General features: G+C 28.9%; 1 protein-coding gene across 1 annotated transcript in view; it reads left to right on the top strand.

Moving 5' to 3' along the window:
- The first annotated feature begins 527 nt into the window (after positions 1–527).
- pb (homeobox proposcipedia) overlaps positions 528–20,496 on the top strand; it is a 280,010-nt gene continuing 260,041 nt past the window's right edge. Inside the window, exon 1 of the mRNA XM_075375126.1 lies at positions 528–936. Coding sequence (XP_075231241.1) covers positions 528–936 — 409 coding nt within the window. The remainder of the gene's footprint in view (positions 937–20,496) is intronic.

Here is a 20,496-nt window from a genome sequence, read left to right as displayed (position 1 = left end):
ACGGAAAACAATAAACAAAATAAATAAGTGAAGTGCATATAAAAAGTGGCTTTTTTTGGTTTTTATTAAATATTTATAGACATAGTGTAGAACAACATAATTTCTTAATTTAACGAAAAACTACAAAATATTTTATGCAAATGGCATTACATAATTTTACAATCTTTAATAAATGTGCTAATAGTATATAAAAGTATAATCATAAACAATTTACGAATGAAAATAAATAAATAAATTATGTAATATATAATACGATATTAAAAAAACGCATATAAAGAAAGATTACATCGAAAATTGAAAATTATGTTAAGTTTTGTTTTTGTTGTTTGTACGGATTAGTTATAAAATCGCCTGTAATATTTAAAAAATAAAAATTTATGAAATAAATTATTAAAAATTAAGCAGAAGGACATGGGATAGAATAATCATTTTTACCCGCATTTAAGATAATATTCTAAATAAATCAAACAGGAACTTATTTTAGTGTTGTTGAAAATGTTGGGTGCTGAATATCGAGAACAGTAAATATGCGCGGCAAACAACAATCGAGTAATCCTCATTTGGTCGAAGAGGATGATGAAGAAGAAGAAGGCGAAGAAGAAGATGAATTTCTCGGATTAAAACCGAGACCGAGTCCGGGTATGGATGGACCTGGAGGAGGTTTCTGGATGGCTGCTGTTTCTGCTGCGTCTGGCGGCGGATTAGAAGCGGCAGGATTGGGTCCGGTACCTGGTGAAACGGGTTTTATTAGCAGCCAACCGTCGATGGCTGAATTCATATTACCTCACCATCTGGATATGCCTCCAGGACCGCCTATGAGTCCTTCCGCTCAGGGATATCCGCCAGGACTTGTCGATCAACCGCCGTCTGGTGTCAACGTTCAAGAATATCCTTGGATGAAGGAAAAGAAGACGACAAGAAAAAGCAGTCAACAAGGTAAGATTATATCTCTGCTTTTATATATTTCATTTTTAACGAATATTCTAAACTTTATTTATTTTTCAATTTAAAAATAAACCGAACATGTAAAACACGCCGCTGGACAGTTAATTACTGGAAATCGCCGATCATTTTTATTATTATTTGGTTTTTTTTTTCATTAACTCTAAAGTGTAATTTAAATGAGTTTCGTTATGCGTAAATTCGTATAAAACAACCTGGCATTTTTTTTTAAAGTTCTAATTTATTTTTATAAAATTTAGAATGAATCCGTTCCGAGTAATAAAAAAAAAGAGAATTATTTTTAATTTTACAAACATACGTATTTAAAACAAATCGAATTATATAGTATTTTAAATTCTTTTTTCAACCATCTATTTTTTAGATTTCCTTCCCGTAAACCCGTATTATAATACATCAAAATCGATGAAAATAGTCTCACCCCAGAGATTAACAACTTACGTAATTATTAAAACAAATTTAATCGATTGGTTGAAAAGATGAATAAGATTATTTATTTAAACCCCATTATTTTAAGGATGGGTTAGGTTTTACTAATTTTTGATTTGATTTGATTCGTAAAATATTCTGGAAGTCTCAGATATTTTGTGCAGCTTTCTTGACTCAAGAGCTTGTAAGTTGCTGTAACCCTTGTTCGTATAATTGAGGTACTTGTAATTTTTTACATATACGGATCATCAGGCCACAACATATATTACTTAGAAATCAACCACAGAATGGATGGCGGGGACACTGTTGAGGAGTCTAAAATAAATTATAACTGATCTGAATGTGCCTCGATCCTCCCATTTTCAAAGGTAAACTTATGTCTGCGATACTCCGACATAATTTTTTAACACTAATTTCTATGTCATTATTTTTTTGTTAAGCTAACAGAACGGATACAAATAAAACTTTTCTTAAATACATACGCTCTCGAAGTATGCCGATGCACTCTCAACATCATCTCAATAAAAGATATTTAAAAAACTACCCTAATAGGTTATGCAAGTCCTATCGAAATTAATTATCGTTTGTTAATTTTTTAAACGGAAACAAAATAGATATAAACATTTATACTCTATTACACAGAAATATAAACATATAAAAATTTGTAATAGCGGATTTTCTGGTATAGAACTCGGGAGACATAATCGTTGAGAAATAGCCTACTACATTCTTGAAGTCGAATTTATATATTTTTACTTCTAATTATAAAACAAAAAATAGAAAAATTAACGATTTATAGAAAATATAATTAACTCCTTCCATTTAAAATGAAAACGTAACGGAAATACTAATCAAAATATCTGGATGGAAAGGAAATCTTTGAACGAATATAATTTTTCTCGATTTCTTATCCTGAAAAATACTACTTAAAATCATTACTTCTTTTCTAATAACGTAGTTTGCCAATAAGTACATTCTTCAAAGAAATATGTATTCATCTAACAATAAAGAAAGATTCCTCTTAAATTTATTAATTTAAAACTACGTAATCCTGAAAAGATATTCAGAAAAGAATAATCAAAATTTATTATCAATAGATTATCTCTTTAACGACAAAAAAAAATCACTTCAAAACAAAATTTCAACAACCTTAAAATGTTAACTTATAATTACATAATACTGGCAGGAGTTAACTTATTTCCAGTAAACTTATAATTACAATACAGGAATTACCTACAAGTTTGGTGTATTATCCATCTGTAGTTAAGCCCCTCAAACTTTATAAATTTTTAAAATGATACAGAGTATTTACTTTTCTTTGCATTGCGTATAAATATTCTTTTCTATATGCCTAAGTAATACAGTGCATTAAAAAAATTCAAATATGAGAAAAAATCAAAAAGTCAAGCATTTCGTACATTACATAATATTTATTTCAGATGGTGCACAAAATTCAACAATAGGGTGATTCTTGTTTACTCCTATTTTTTACTTCAATAATTATTAAAGTAAGTTTTGTCAGAATTCTAAAAAAAAAGTAAAAGTTATTTATTTGTTTGTTATATGAGCTAAGATTAATTATAAAAATGCTAAAACTGATAAAAAAAATAGTTAATAACTACATAAAAATGATAAATGCATGTCCGACGAGCAAATATCTATTTATTAAAAAAATAATAATTTTTATTTTAACAAAACACCTGAATTATTCCAGTATAATTTTTAGAGCGTTAATAACCTAATAAATTTGCTTAAAACATAATCGGTCATTTACAATTAAAATCCTAAAATGTGTAAGATTTTGTAAGATTTAATTTTTTTATTTTTTATTCAGAAAATCCTGTTATACTGTTACTGTAAATTATAAAGAAATGGGCGATTCTTTTTCTGAATTTATGTCTAAGCATATATAAAAAAATTCCCTTTCGGCACGCCGGTGGGCGGAGGTAAATTTCACCATGCTAAGTAGGGGATAAAAAAAATGTTCACCTTAAAGTTAAGAAAAATTTCAAATTTACTCAATACAACGGTTGCATGTGAAAAAAATTTCACATATGTAGCATACGATAAGCCCCATCTTCTTACAATTCCAGTAATATTTTGGTCATATCAAAATTTGTTTTAGAAAAACGTTTTAGGTAATGTTTAGAGGACTATCGACCAGTTTAAACTGATTCGATACTGTGCCTATCACGGTGGTATGATTTTTTTTTTGTCATCGAAACCCCATTTTTTACACCGCCCTGGACCAATGGTTCGTGATATCAAAAAACTTTACTTAGATAAGTTTTATGTCCTTTTCCAAAGAAGTAGGAACTTTAAACGAACTCGATATTTTAATTAATAAGAAATTTATAGCGATATTTTGTTTTTTTTTTTTTTGAAAAAGTACCACCATTTTCACCCCCATGGTCCGATTATGCCAATTAACGATCTCGACCGAGATTATCTTATGTATCAATTTGAAAGTGATTGGCGCAAAATTACGGCAGTTATCGTGCAGTTTATATATATATATATATATATATATATATATATATATATTTATATATAACCTTTTGAACTGATGGTGGTTTTGGGTCTGGCGAATGAGAAACACGAAGATAATCGAAATTTTCCGGAAGTAGAATCATGGTATCCATTACAATAGGTAGCTTTCTTATGAAATCTACCTAATAGAAAGACAGAAATAATTTTCAACGTAACCAATTTTCAGTTTTCATGCAATGGAAATTGGTGTAATTTATGATTAAATCAGTAATGTTTCATTCTAATAAGTTTCAACATCTACTACTATCTTCAATACTCAATTTTTTCCATAGTTCATCGTCAGCTAAATTTTTCTTATATGAAAATAAAGTTCTTCCTGTTGTATACAAAATATTTTCTTTCAAAATATAATTTTAAAAAAGACTGTACTAAGTAATAAAACTAAAGAACTTTAAAGAAAGAGCTATGCAGATCTTTCAGAGAAACCTTTCATTTATTCTGAAAAGGATTTGTTTTCCACTCCAGAACGTTTAAGGGCTTGTGTATGGGAATATAAGAAGTAGTGATAATTTTTAACATTTGTTAAATCCCTAAGCCTAATCGGGATTCAAATCTAATAAATGCAGAGTTATCTCTGCCGGTTATAATTTCCTTATTTAGCGTTTTCTACACACAGGAAAAAAAAATAGCTTTTATTCTGGGGTATCAGAAACATAGAGTAAATTTTAAAAGTATTAAAGTTCAAGGAAAATTTCATAATAATTCAATATTTTATCTACCGTGAAATCACTACATAAAAGGGAATAAAAAAAAAATTTGTCAAAAAACAGTTATCCTCGGATTTTTTTTATTTATTAATTTTTGGCACTACCTTTAGCCCAAACAGATTAATATAAACGTTATAATAATTTTCTACATAGAGATAAATATATGCGTTTTGGTGTCTTATTCGATTTAACATATCAGAGGAATAATTTACTTATTTTTAAACATTTAGATAAATGTTTTTAAACAATCTGATAAAGCAAATATTAATTTACAAGTCGCTAAATCTAGAAAAGCGTACAACTTTATGCAAATTTTACATTCACACTTGTTTCTCAATTTATCATAGAATACTGCCATTGAAAATTCATAATTTAATATAAAACCGCTGAAACATTTTTGAAAAACCACCCTTACATTAGCTTTACAAGGGTGGTATAACCACCCTTATATTTCTTAGTTTTATAACATCTTCCAACTTTTTAGTTTCGTAACCTATTGATATGAAAACATTTTTTTGCCGTTTCTATTTAGATAGTCATTATAAAGAAGCGGAACAATTTTAATATTTATGGGTAATGGAAAAACATTATTTTTTTTAAAAATTAAAGTTTAATTAATTCAAATTCAGTTAATAATTAATTCAAATAATTAAATTACGATCATTTGAATCGATAAATTTTGTAACGTTTTAATAGTTTAATCGAATAAGTTTAAAACAAAATTTAATAATTCACTTTAAATAATTGTTTTCATGGTAAAAATATTTCGACTTCTATCATATCGGTAAAGGAGAGTGGGAATTTTAAGCTATATTCTGTTTGCAGATAGGCTTACTAACAGTAGCTGTGTTTTTTTGTTAAGTAAACCTTTATCTTTTTAAACTGACAACTCAATTATTTTACTATAGTCGACGTCAAATTAGGCTAATTAGATACTTTATAGAACTGAACTCTAACAACGTCGCACCTAAATAATAATAATATCCAGCATAAATAATATTATATATCCAATGGATATGAACATATTAATCGCACGCGCGTGTGTTAGTGTTACATTACTTATTGTGTATATATGTACATACACACACACACACATTCAATGTTACATAAAAAGAATTAGATACGTTTGTTTGATAGAGATCAGCCGACGAAACGTTAAGATTTGTAGACTAATGGGACATAATGTATCAAAAGCTATTGACAAATGATAGATGGGGCCAGGGTTGCTGCTGCAACGCGGTGTAGCTATGAATGGAAGGGACGTAAATGTTATATAGGGTAAAGCGGGGTTAAAATAACTGCAGGGTGCTGCTGCTTCTAGCTTTTGCTGCTCCTGCAGAACTACACAGAACACACTACTTCTGACTATCAAACAACGTACGACAACCTCCTCCTGTGTTCGGGGCCAGAAATCAATCAAATAACCGAGCTTCTAGCAACCTAACCTCGCTAACCATACTGCGTGTTGTCAAATGTTCGTTTTTACATCTTGTTTTCTTGTAACGTCCTCCCTTTCACTATAACTTACTTCCTTAACACGTTAACCGATTGCATAGTTCAATTAATAATGTGATCAACAAATAATCATAAATTAATGGTATTAAATCAACTTAAAAAAAAAATTAATTATTTTCTAGATTTTTAATGATTATTTTTTTTTTAATACTTATAAAATCTCTGGAGTAATATTCATTGCTTACTGTAAAAGAAATCGTCTCATCTTAATTAATATCAAAGATAACCTTGGAGATAAAAATGGAAACTTAAGGGACAAATATTTGTCTATTTTTTACACAGGACAAACAGGTAGATAATTCCGCGTAAGCTATTCGGAACTCATAAGAACTCTATAAAAAAAAAATACCATTGTCGTATATTTAAAAATTGCTACAACCTTAAAAAAATTCCATAATTTAAAAAAAATTATACAAATATTACAACATTTTGTTATAATTATACAAATTACACTACCTCACAAAAGCCTCTAAGCTTAATTACTGTAGAGTGCTTTGTCTTTCCAGCCTCAAAGCAGTATAAAGATGTAAACGAAACAATCGGTATCTATTAAAGAAAGTTAAAAATATAACTTAACAAACGAACAATTGGGAATAACTAAACACGCAACGTGCTTTTTTAGCAATAACTTAAATTGTAAAGGGAATTAGGGGAAATTAAGCAAATTATCAACAAGGACTTTCTATGCATTCAAGAATTTTTGAGTCTATTGACTTTTATAAAGTAATTAATATAATTTTTATAGATAATTTAAAATTCTGTGTATTATTCGTTTCTTTATACTACTGTTAAAAAACAGGAATTACTGGACTCATTTTAATGAGTTTTTTCAATGCGTTTGTTAAAACTTAAGAAAGATTTAAAATTTAAATTTATTTAGATAAGTCTGAATTTTGGTCAGAAATAAAGCTATATGAACATACTGTATTTTGCAGCATAATTTTTTGTTTAGTAATATTTTCGGTTGCTAAACAAAATTATACTCTCCCAACAAACTTTTTCCAAAAAAAGATTTAATTTTTTTTTTAACTTCATTTATTGAAAATAAATATCAATTAAACAACAAATTTCATTGTTTGATTCTTTCACATGTTTCATAGAAACGTTTTAAATAATAATTTTCATAGAAAGCCGTTTTAATGATTTAAATGCAAGTTTCAGAGAGATTTCTGTATTAAAAAAAATTAATTCGGGTAGAAATTTTTATCTTACACTAAATGTTTCAGAGTTGATACATATATGGATAAATTTACATAAAAAAATAACGAAAAATCATTGAGTAAGCTGAGAATAAAGAACAGCATAAAATAAATATGTTGGTAAATTTAGGTTACGATCTCAAACCAGAGCATAATTTTTTTTTTGTTTGAAATTAACAATCTGTTAAAAAATGAATATAGAATATTCAGGAGATAGTTTTCGTTTTCAAAATATGCATCTGTATTTAATTTGATCAAAGTTGTATATACTGCTGAGACTTCTTAGTTTAGATTTTTTTTTTTTTTTTAATAAAATGCAGTGGGATGATTCGACGCAAATATTTAAAATTCTTATATTAGTATTAGAAATGTAGTTCTTACATTTCTTACGAGGATTTCTTAAAAAGAGGGGAAAATTAACCCCTATCTTATTTTTCGCATGCGAAAATATGCCTGCTAGAATTGGTCATAACCACCAAAAGCTGGGCAACAAAAATTAAAAATTTTAAATCAATATTAGGACCCACATCCCAAAAAGTAATCTTTAAATCAATATCGGTTTGTACATACAGTATCATTTACAGTGATATCGGATATAATGATATATCGGATATAGTGACTAAAATTTGTCTTTTAATATGCTGTTTACATAAATATATGTATATTGTTTATAATTACATATAGGTTATGAGTTATTTTTTCTAATGAAATGCAACATTTTATCGCTTAAAATGACGGACGGAAGTGACTCGTCAGTAATGTAGTAATCTACCTTGTAGCTAAAGAAATATTTTGTCGGTTACAATTAGTCACCTTTTCCGTTTTACCTGCATATATATATTTTTTCTTATCTTCTTACTGTACCAGATTATTGTAAGCTGAAGCAGTCACATTCAGTTGTTATTAATATTTTGCTGTGAGCGTACCATACCGTGCGAGTACAGTATTTTATTTTACGTATCCTGTGTAATCCATTTAATAGTGATTTGATTATGACTTCGCGAAAAACATTCACGTTAAAAAGGCACACATTATCTGGCAGAGAATGGTAAAACTAATAAGGACATTGCCCAAGAATTAAGCGTAGGTCGTTCGATAATATCGGTGGTGAATTAAGAAAAATTTTAAAACAAATTATAAGAAATCAAAAAAATTACGGCTTAGTCAACATAATGATTTAGACCAAGCGCCGTTAAAATGTTTAAATACCTGAGGGTTAGTGATATCTTTATACCGTCCCTATATTGCAAACTAAGGCGAACGATTTTTCTGAAAATTTCGGTAAACTACGTGATTCGAAAGGACCTTCAAAAACTGAATTACAACACGAAATGTTCAAAACAAATCAAAATAACCAACCTTTTGCACAAAAAGTAATTTTTACAATTTCTTTGCTGTGCCGTATTTGTATATATTAATGCATATTTTTATTTTTAATATATTATTTTATTGCAGAAATAAATTATTTTTAATGATTATTATTACTTTATTACAATACCCGTTTAGATGGCATATTAAAGTAGTACCACTAAGCTACCTAAACATCGGTTATTGTGGCTATCCGTTTTAATGACCTGAAAATCGTCAGTCCCTTGGATATCACTATATATATATTTACTAGCCGGTCGGGACTCGCTTCACTCGCGACAGTCTACCACGACCTCCTGGACTCAAGTGAACCCCGGAGCCAACCAGGGACTCCCGGGACCTATCCGAGAGCCGCAGAAGTCGCTTCGCTCACCATTCCCGTCTAGCCAGAGGGCTCCTCCCCTTGAATCCCCGTAGTGTTCGTTACCTTCATGGTTGTAAGAATAAAACTGATAAAAATCATTTGAAGTATTCAGGCTCCATAGAATCATGAAAAAGAAAATTAAAAAAGACAAAATAATACGAGGTGTGCCTATAAAATTACAAGACTAATGCTGTAAAATATTTTATTTTAAATTTATACATATTTAGTTATTACCCCCTTCAATATACACCCCTCCTCTTACCCTACAACGCTCCATGCGAATTTTTCATTGTTCGAAACAGTGCTGGACGTCTTCTTGTGTGAGCTCTTTCATGACAAGTGCCGCTTTTTCTTTCACAGATTCAACGGTCTGAAATCTTGTTCCTTTTAATGCAGATTTGACCTTGGGGAACAGATAAAAGTCACACGGTGCCAGCTCAGGCGAATAAGGCGGATGGTCTAACACTGGGGTGTTATACTTGGCTAGAAGTGTCTTAACAGACAATGCAGTGTGAGCCGGTGCGTTGTCCTGATATAAAACCCGTGACTTGTTCTTCCACAATTAGGGTCGTTTTTATATTACTTTTTCATTGAGTTGAGTAAGGAACTTCAATAAAGACAAGTTTATAAAGACGGTCAGATCGGATCAGATTACCAATTTTTTCAATATTTTTACCCTTTTTAAAGTGGAAGGGCGATCCGGGCGAACATCATCTCAACGTCTTCTCGGTCATCCTGAAAACGCTTAAACCAGTCATAAATCCACGTATGTGATAAACATTCATTGCCATATACTTTTTTTTTTAAATAAAAGATAAGTTTCAGTAGCGGTTTTTCCAAGTTTTATATGCAATTTCACGACAGTTCTTTGCTCTAATAAAACACATCATTTTTTCGGCAAAACAAAAAACAGATGTTATGCTAACAAAGGCCACAGCCAGACTAATATGTCTACAGAAACTGGAGTGGCAACAATCGAAAGAGAAGGTTTGACGTTACACAGCCTCAGATTAATAGTAGAAGGAAGATTAAAGAAAAACAAACCAACATACTTGGCGTTTATAGACCTAGAAGAGGTATTCAATAACGTAGACTGGAATAAAATATTCAGCATTTTAAAAAAATTAGGGTTCAAATACAGAGATAGAAGAACAATTGCTAACATGTACAGGGACTAAACAGCAACAGTAACAATTGAAGAACATAAGAAAGAAGCCGTAATAAGAAAGGGAGTCCGACAAGGATGTTCCCTGTCTCCGTTACTTTTTAATCTTTACATGGAACTAGCAGTTAATGATGTTAAAGAACAATTTAGATTCGGAGTAACAGTACAAGGTGAAAAGATAATGATGCTACGATTTGCTGATGATATAGTAATTCTAGCCCAGAATAAAAAGGATTTAGAAGAAACAATGAACGACATAGATGAAGTCCTACGCAAGAACTATCGCATGAAAATAAACAAGAACAAAATAAAAGTAATGAAATGTAGTAGAAATAACAAAGATGGACCACTGAATGTGAAAATAGGAGGAGAAAAGATTATGGAGGTAGAAGAATTTTGTTATTTGGGAAGTAGAATTACTAAAGATGGACGAAGCAGAAGCGATATAAAATGCCGAATAGCAGAAGCTAAACGAGCCTTCAGTAAGAAATATAATTTGTTTACATCAAAAATTAATTTAAATATCAGGAAAAGATTTTTGAAAGTGTATGTTTGGAGTGTCGCTTTATATGGAAGTGAAACTTGGACGATCGGAGTATCTGAGAAGAAAAGATTAGAAGCTTTTGAAATGCGGTGCTATAGGAGAATGTTAAAAATCAGATGGGCGGATAAAGTGACAAATGAAGAGGTATTGCGGCAAATAGATGAAGAAAGAAGCATTTGGAAAAATATAGTTAAAAGAAGAGACAGACTTATAGGCCACATACTAAGGCATCCTGGAATAGTCGCTTTAATTTTGGAAGGACAGGTAGAAGGGAAATATTGTGAAGGCAGGCCACGTTTGGAATAAGTAAAACAAATTGTTAGGGATGTAGAATGTAGAGGGTATACTGAAATGAAACGACTAGCACTAGATAGGGAATCTTAGAGAGCTCTATCAAACCAGTCAAATGACTGAAGACAAAAAAAAAAAAAATTTGAATTAAAAATAAAATGTACAAAATAATAACAGCATTTATGCTGTTATGGATAATTTGAGGTATGGGTGTATCCCGATTGGCAAAACAATAATTAGACTTCAATTAAATATTAAAATTGTACTGTTTTTACATGCAACAACATACTAATAATTATACTGTGTATTCATAATAATAGTAAATGTACAGGTACGAAGTTGTAGGCTATTAATTTAGTGAAATTAAAAGAGTATAATTTGAATGAGTAACTTAAAAAAAGAATTTTATCAAAATTAAAAGTTTTTAAAACAATTATTATTCGTAAAAGTATGATATTATAACATGAAAACTGTCTTCTTCAAAAGAAACTTCTTTAAAGATAATATATCATTCATAAACTCCATAAACTAAGTTATAAAACATTTTTTTTCAGTTGTAACTGTTAACCTTTTTTTCTCTTGGTCGAATTCATTCGACCAATTAAATTTTGAAATTATTCAAAAGAGTGTAGGATAATAAATATTTTATGAGATAATAGTTCACATTTTTACATATGAAGTTTCTACCCTTGTTGATAATAATTAATTTTTTATTGTTAAATTCAAAGATGTAAACCCAATTATATTTTGGTAAATTTTAAACTAAAAATTTATGGACATTCATTTTATAAGCGACTGATATTACTAGAATCCTTATCGATCAAACAAATCCTACGAGATACATCTTAGAAAATTGTTATAATTTTTACTTCCTTGAACGAAGTAAAGGAAGTATTTTGATCGCGAAAAATTTCGGTTTTCAGATTTCAACGGAAATATCCATTGTGACCAAACCTGAATCCAATTTAAATAGTTTCGGCGTCACGTCTGTACTTACGTTATGTATCTCGCATAACTCAAAAACGATTAGCCATAGGATGTTGAAGTTTTGGATTTAGGACTGTTGTAACATCAAGTTGTGCACCTCCCATTTTGTTTGCAATCGACTGAACCAAAAGTGTCCAAAAAAAGCCCAAAATTAATAAAAATCTGGATTTTGGACTTTTTATTAACTGCAGTAATAAACTCTCATTGAGAGTTTTTCAATGATACATATAAGCGGTGTACTTATTTTCATTGGTACCAGAGTTATACCCAAATAAAATTTTAATTAATGAAATATTTGGATCTTACAAGGGGAAGGCAAATCGGTTCAAATTCGAACTCATCTCCTTTTTTTAAACCTTTTTTTTAATTTAAATATATTGATTTATTAATAATTATTAACCCTTGATAGTAAAAAGGTTTTTACAATAAATAATAATTCAATAATAATAATAAAAAAATATCAGAATTTATTAATAAAATAATTTTTTTATTTAAAAACCTGTATATGTACTTTAATAGGCATACAAGGAAGCCATGTGGTGTATACACCACATTTTTCTCGTACTTTTCACGTAGATTTTCGTACTTTTCAAAAATATTTTTATCCTTTTTTCCTTCTTTTTTCATACATTCCAGTATACGTACAATTTTTCAAATAAGAATTTATGAAAATTTAAAAAAAAAAAATCATAACATGAAAAATAAATTTGTTGTATCGCCGCCCCTCACTTGATTTTAGCCGCTTTACAAGAAATTAAATAACTTAAATTGCATACATCTAAGATATTTAATGTCATAATAACCACTCATAAAGCAACGTCATAGAGTTAACCTTTAACAAATTACGCTGTACCAGTAATATCAGAAAGTTTCCTAAAATCGTTTTTTTTGGTACGATCCCTTAGGCTTAAAACATGTGAAAGTAAAAACAATCTTGGATTTAACGTTTAAAACTTGTGAGTAATGAATTAAACTGTATCTTAATTTTTTTTAAATTGTAATTTTTAATATAAAATCATTTATTAGACGCGATTCCTAGCTTAAAAATATAACTGTTGTCAAACTGTAATAGCTACGAGGATATAAGTTATTTTCAACACAAAATAAACCTAACTATTTGCTCTACTAGACTAAACTTATTTTTTTGTGTTACGTACTGTAAAGTTTTTTAAGTCTCAAATAGCTTATTTTATAATAGTATATCTAGCGACATGGACTGTAGTTCGTAATACTGCAGGCTTGTGTCAGCGTGTTCAGGAGAACCTTTCTTCTCGGTCTGTCTGACCGGCAGTATCTGCTGGTTCGTTTAGTGTTACTCAGGGTGCATCACGTGGAGGCGAACTAACTTTACAAGGTCAAGACTAGACAGAATAAGAACTCAGCAAGGTAGGTGCGCCTATTTCCTGTATAAATGGGGTAAAACACCGACGCCCCTTTGCGAGTGTGTTGAAAATCAAACTGTTAAACACATCACAGAAGTTTGCCCTACGACAGCTTATGAAGGGACTCCTGAAGATTTCCTGATGGCGACTCCAGAATCAGTAGCTTATATTAATTTGTTAGTAATTTTTGACTGTAATTGGTGTTGTGACGTGGTACCACACGCTAAATAAATAAATAAAATATAATAGTATTTAAAGGTTTTTTTTTAATTAAATAAAATATTGGTTAACAGATCGAGAAATAACCGTATTATTAGTTTAACGCATTTAGTTCATCGGTTCCGTTATCGACCACCTTTTGCCATTGATTTGCAGTTAATAATACTCCTTTAAAGGGAAAAGAAAAAAAGAAAGCATTTTCATTATAATTTTTTTTTATTAATAGAGCAAAGTATAATTTTGAATATCTATAATAAATTAAATATAATCCAAGAAACAATATTAAAGCGAATAGGAGCCACCTACAATCATCTACGACTATGTTACAGATATTATCAAATGAGATCAGTTTGTATGGTGTGATGTAAATAAGCCTATCTAAATTTTGACACTAAGTCCCTTTTTTTTGTCATTATATAAAACGGCCAAATTTAAAATACTAAGCTTTATATAAGCTTTTTTTATAGACTTAAGGTTTTTTTTCTCTCACCTGGGCCGCATTCACAGTTAAGCCTAACACAGCCCAGGAGAGTGTCCATATATTCAAACAGGACTTCCCGCCTACCGGCTATATCCAGCATGACATATCGGCCCACCGGTCAGATCTTTCCTCCGTGACTGCCTCTAACTTCCAGAGTGGAGTAACCAGGTTCCAGTATGTCCTTTTGACCTTATATCTCAGGACTGACTGAACCAATATTCTTGAAATATTTTTACGCATGGGACACTGATCATATTAATCTCTTTTTTTTAAATTCGTTAACGGGTTAAAGGACGTAGTGAAAAAACATATTTCGATTTTCTTCAGAGCCATTTTAGAGAACACTTTATTAAAGAATTCGTTACCTACAAAGCTTATATAAATAATTAAAAAATTCAACCCCCGTCTCATAAAATTGAAAAATATATTTTCTGTCCTATTGCTCTATCTCCCTTCAATTTTAAATAAATTTTTAAAAAAACTTTTCAAAATTTAAACTTTCAAAAATCTTGAATAAAGATATTTTACGCTATCAAGATCCGGGGTCTATAATTTTTATAGACCCCAGATCTAAAACGCCGAAAATTTGTTTTAAATTTCCGTTTTCTTATTTTTCTTTTGTTGAATGGGGGGTTATATTTAAATAAAACTTTACTTAATAAAGTTTGTTAAGCTTAACAAATTTACACGAATATTTTTAGAAAAATATTGCTTAAAATTTATTCCCCACCTCTAAAAAAATGTATATTCTGTTTTTTTTTTTTTTTTATTTTTTGGCTCTTAACTCTTAATTTTTCTTATTAATAAAAGGGAAATTCAAGCAATACTTTGTAGGTTTTTTTTTTTACTGAGTTTATATAAAAATAGAATTTTAAAAATTAATTTGTGTTTTTTTTTTTTTTTCGTAATATTTTTATTTATAATCGATTCAACAAGTCATTAGTGACTCCTCAATCAATATCTATGCGAATATACCGGTAAATGTGTAGTCTTGAACAGAATCAGGCCGACCGTTCCTGAGACATTTGGTTAATAGCCATCATCTAGTATCCAAATCCGAATAAAAATAACTACTTTTATTAGGATTTGAGCCTTAGAACTCTCGACTTCGAAATCAGATGATTTACAATGACGAGTTTTACCACTAGACCGACCGTTGGGTTAAGCGCTAAACCCGATGTAAAATTTGCTTTTCTAAATAACATTAAAACACAAACAGAGGTAATCAAGATATATAATACAAAAATGGAATTCTAACAGAATTAATTTATCCTACAAACGAAATAAAAATATATAATTTATTTTTATAATCGGAATATGTCTGTTATTTTGGATTGTATATTGTACGAATAAACAAAGGGAGTTGTATATTACGCAATATTTAGAGAAGATTTCTAATTTATTTATAAATTATAAGAAATCACGTTTCTTATATTAGAATTTCCTAATAAATTCTAATATATATATATATATCGTTAAACGTAAAATAATATATTAAAAATAATTATTATTTTTAATTAACGGTGTACTAAAATTCCCAAGTAATTGAATATAAGGTTTGCTCTTATACGAAACATCATTTTATTCAGTAAAGAAAAAAGAAAATGAGTATTACTGACATTTTCATTCACGATTATTGAAAACAATGATCGTTGCCCTTTAACAGCTTCTTTCATCTATTCAATCAACTATCTCATCTAAGAAAGCTTCATCTAAAAGTCGTTCAGCAGTGTTTTTATGATAATAGTATTAAAAAAGTTGTTGTTACTCAGACAGTTAACATTTCTTTAGCAATAAAAAAAAAATCAATTACTTTACTTTGACTAATAGTGTCTTTTGTTTATAAAAGAAATACTTTTATGCCAAGTGTAAAATATGTTCACGTCTATTTTTTTTTTTTGCCGAATTTTAAAATAATTCTGTCTTAAAAGGAACTGGTTTTTGAAACCAAACGTTTCAAATTTAATGGTTTTAATTCAAAATAAAATTTTAAGGTAACGGATTATGTTCAATTAAACCTGCTTTAATAGACGTTGTTAAAAGATCCGATTGAAAGATATCAAGGGAAATATGCTCTTTGGATATCATTTTTATCTGAAACTATACTATAATGATTTTTCACTCTATTATGTTCTAGCTTCATTTGATTTTTTTTCGATTTTAAATGTCCTTATTTCTTTTCCGATGGATTTATACACATTATTAAAGACGACACCATTTTCACTCATGTGATAGTTAAAAACCAGCTAGCTGATGTAAAAGTAAAATCCTAATTATTATTTTATCTAAGTAATCAGTCGGTAAAATTAATATTAAATTTGATAACTACATTCAAGAAAGTCTGAATTTTTCGCTTTTTACTCTATCAAAAGAAAAAAATATAAGCAATTAAAATACATTTTATGTTTTATTTTCCATATCCGTCTGACAAACAAAAATATTAAATTATTATTTGATATTTAAAATCAATGGTAGTTATGTCGTTAATATTTAAATTTATAACATTTTAGCATAGCAGTTTTGTACTTTCTAATAACTCAACAGCTCTTCTGTTTAATTTTAGGAAAGATTTTGGGATTTTTTTTAATCTTTCATGTTCTTCCATAAAATAAATTATATCGTATTTAGAATTTCCTTAAAATTTAAATAGATTAAAATAATTTATTTAAATTATATTATTAATAATGTATTAAATTAAAATAATTTAATAAATGAAATTAATTAACCTTTTATTTATAAATTTAAAATTAAAAAATAAAATCTAAAATCTGAACAGTAATAAAAAATCGAATTGGGTGCATTTAAACAATATAAATCTTTTTTGTACAAATATATATAAATCGAAATTCTTTATACGAACCAGATCGTTTTTTTTACCTCCGGATCCACCGTTAGGCATTCTTCAGAGGAAGAGATGAATGATTTATAGCGTGTGTGAAAATGCCATGCCTTACCGGGATTCGAACCCGGTACCTCCGGATGAAAGGCCGAGACGCTACCACTCGCACCACGGAGGCCGGACCAGATCATTAACCAGTTCCACCTTTACTGTACTGCTTCTTCATTTTCTTTCATCTATTTTTTTCCCCGATTTCAATTTTTTTTATTTTATCATTTATTCTATCGAGATGTTGCAAACATTTTTACCATACTATTCTAATTATCTTTGAATTTAAAATACTATTTTTCAGGGCCACTTCGTAATCTGACTACAAACATCACACGTTTAACGTTCATTAAAAGATCACACTATCCTTTAATTGGTTTAGAATTCTATCCTAGAGTTTGTTCTCAGAAAAACCAGAAAATTTACCAAATTTTTCAAATACCTATTATTCATGAAAAAAATGTTTTCCGATAAAATTCTATTATACTTTTAAAAACTAAAATAACTTTAATCAAAAAAAGCAAAAATAAAATATTAATTAAACAATATGTTCTATAACTAGAGAAAAAATAATAATAAAATTCCATTCCATCAGATTTCCGTTTTCAATCTTACTCCTCTGTATCAGACTATATTTGTAGTTAATAAAATAAGTATTTGGAATTTTTTCGCGATTCATGTAAAGTAAATTTTTATTTTCGCTTTGATCGGTGAACAGATGGCATCATCTTTTTTACTGTAGATATTATATGATGCTGAAGGACCTACTTCAAAGCTATTTAAAAATCAAATTCCATTAAACTGAATCTAAATGAAGACATTTCTTTCATACTTAAGATTCAATTAAGAAAACCTACCTCAGAGGTAGCTTTTTTGATACTGCACAAGATCGATTAAAATGGTCATTGATTGATGGAAATCGGGTTCTTAGCCGTTTTTAAAGGAAGTATAACTGAAAATTGCAAAAAAGTTATACATTTTTCATAATATTGTTTAATTTATTCGAGAATGATACAAAGTTACCCGAGATAATTAATTTTTGTATTTCTGTACATATTTAACAATTAATATCCATTAAAACATGAGCAAAAATCTCGTATCAACGAGTTCTGTTACACCAAGAAGTTCAGCTACCTTCCTGAAATGTTTAGTTTCATATACAATTTCCCGTAATACGAAAGTACCTCGACTGAAATTCTATAAATTAACAAAAAAATGAAATCCTAAAGTAATGATTTTACCTTAAAAGTTAAAAACAAAATTTTTGGAAACGATTAACTAACATAACATTTTTTTCTTCTAACTCCGGTCAAACTTTAAAGGGCTTAAATTGATTTATTCCATATTCCACATCAGAAATATCAATTATGAAGACAGATTCAGAAGTCACACGTGTTAAAACTTAATATATATCCCCAACCAAAGCCAAGGCTGGTTAAACCAGCGTCATAGAACAAACAAAAGTCGCAGGAAAACGACGCGGAAAACACTCAACTCTTAATTTCTAACTGTATTTCAGGGGGGAAATTAATAGATTTAGCTTTACCAAGGAAAATTCCGAGGTTAAATTTATTTTAAAATAACCGGACAGGAAATAAAGTCCTTCGATAGGCAGTCGTTTCCTATCAAATCGTACCAGCACTAAAAATACAATTTCGAGATGGATCTAATGAGATCTGGTTATATCTGTAAACGCCAAATTAGTATCTAAAGAAAGGTGGATACGTGGACAAAGAGTGATTATTGAGAAAATATAAATTATCCAAGGAAAACTGCACAATGAACCGATAAACGATCAGAGGATAAGGCTCCTCACCGCAATAACTTTCAATTTCGTACACAATTCTTAGCGAAATCAGGGGATTTTTTTATCTAGATTGATATAACGAATGTTTCCAACCAAGGATTTTACTATACGCAGTTAAATAAAATCCTAAAACAAAAATCGGTGTATTCACCCAGCGTTTAAAGTTTCATTCTTAATTAAGTTAAGAATTTCTAAAAGAAAACTTTGCTCGTCTCTAAAAGTATATGACATTTTGTAAATTTCCAGTTTAGGTAATAAATTTTACCTGTTCTTACTCGGATTCATATATCCCCTTTTGTTTATACCCATGATATTATCCTACGTCAAAAATGTTTAAAAGATATCCTTAATATCTAACTAAATATAATATATAGATAGATTGTTTTCATACATTTATTTATGCGGAAACAAGATAAAAAAACAGATAATATATGTCAATATTAATGTAAAATTTTAGAAAAAAAAGTACTGTTTAAAATTGATACAGACATACTTCATATTTTTTTTTTTTTTTTTTTTTTTTGTTTGAGGGCGAAAAACGCCTGTGTGTTATCATGACCCGGAATTTTATTTAATAAAAAGGTAAAATAACTCTAAATAAAATAAAACTTATAAGGTTTAAAATTAATATAAATCATATAATCAAAATTTATTAAAACAAAAGTCAAACAAGTAAAATAAAACTCAAAGCTAATATCGCAGACGGAGTCTTTAAAATATAAAAGCTAAAATAATAGAAAAAAGAAACTATATAAAACTTACCTAATTCCGATAAGTTGTGCAAAACGCTCCCTGAAAGTAAAGGAAAAATATTATCATAAACTCTTCTTGCATAAAAATATATATATATGATAATATTAAATTTTTTGCAGTAACCTAATACTACGCAAAAACAGAAACATCCGGTTCAAAATTTCGTTATTATTGTACAAGAAAAATGTTCATGGTATCTGAGCATAATAAATAAAGAATTTTATTGTTCACTACAGGTTAACTGAAATAAGTAATTCATGTAAGATTTAAGAGGAAAATGTAACGTAAAAAATATACGGAAATAAGTATAACCGTTCATTTTTGAAAAATGAACTGTTATACTAATTAAAGGTAAAATTAACCGTCATTTTTATATTTATTAGTGTACATATATATATATATAAATATAGACAATTAGGTAATTGCGCCTCAAATTCATTCCAAAGAAATGAAAGAAATATTTTATATATACTTCAGTGAATTATAAAATTACATACTACTCTTTTGTAGCATAAATACTAAAACTTTAATCATAAAAAAAAACGTAAATCATTTATTAAACAGAATTAACCTAACTAAAAACAGCTAACAATATATGTAGTGACACTGAATATATATACACACACACATTTTGACGTAAGATAAATCCTAAACTTAAACAGGATTTGTCAAAGGATGAGTTTCAACCAAAGGGATAATAGGTCTACTTAAGCGGCTTAGAAGATTAGGTAAGCTAACTTACAAAACGTTACCTTCAAACATCTTATTTAAAATTTAAGAAGTTTTGTAATAAACAATTTTTACTTTCTTGTACGAAGTAAAGGAAGTATTTGATCGCGAAAAATTTCGGTTTTCATATTTCAACGGAAATATCCATTTTAAAATCGT

Source organism: Lycorma delicatula, chromosome 9 (assembly GCF_047948215.1).
Source record: "Lycorma delicatula isolate Av1 chromosome 9, ASM4794821v1, whole genome shotgun sequence".
Classification (NCBI taxonomy): domain Eukaryota; kingdom Metazoa; phylum Arthropoda; class Insecta; order Hemiptera; family Fulgoridae; genus Lycorma; species Lycorma delicatula.
Note: the sequence above shows the minus strand (reverse complement) of the source record. Positions and strands in the feature narration are given on the sequence as shown.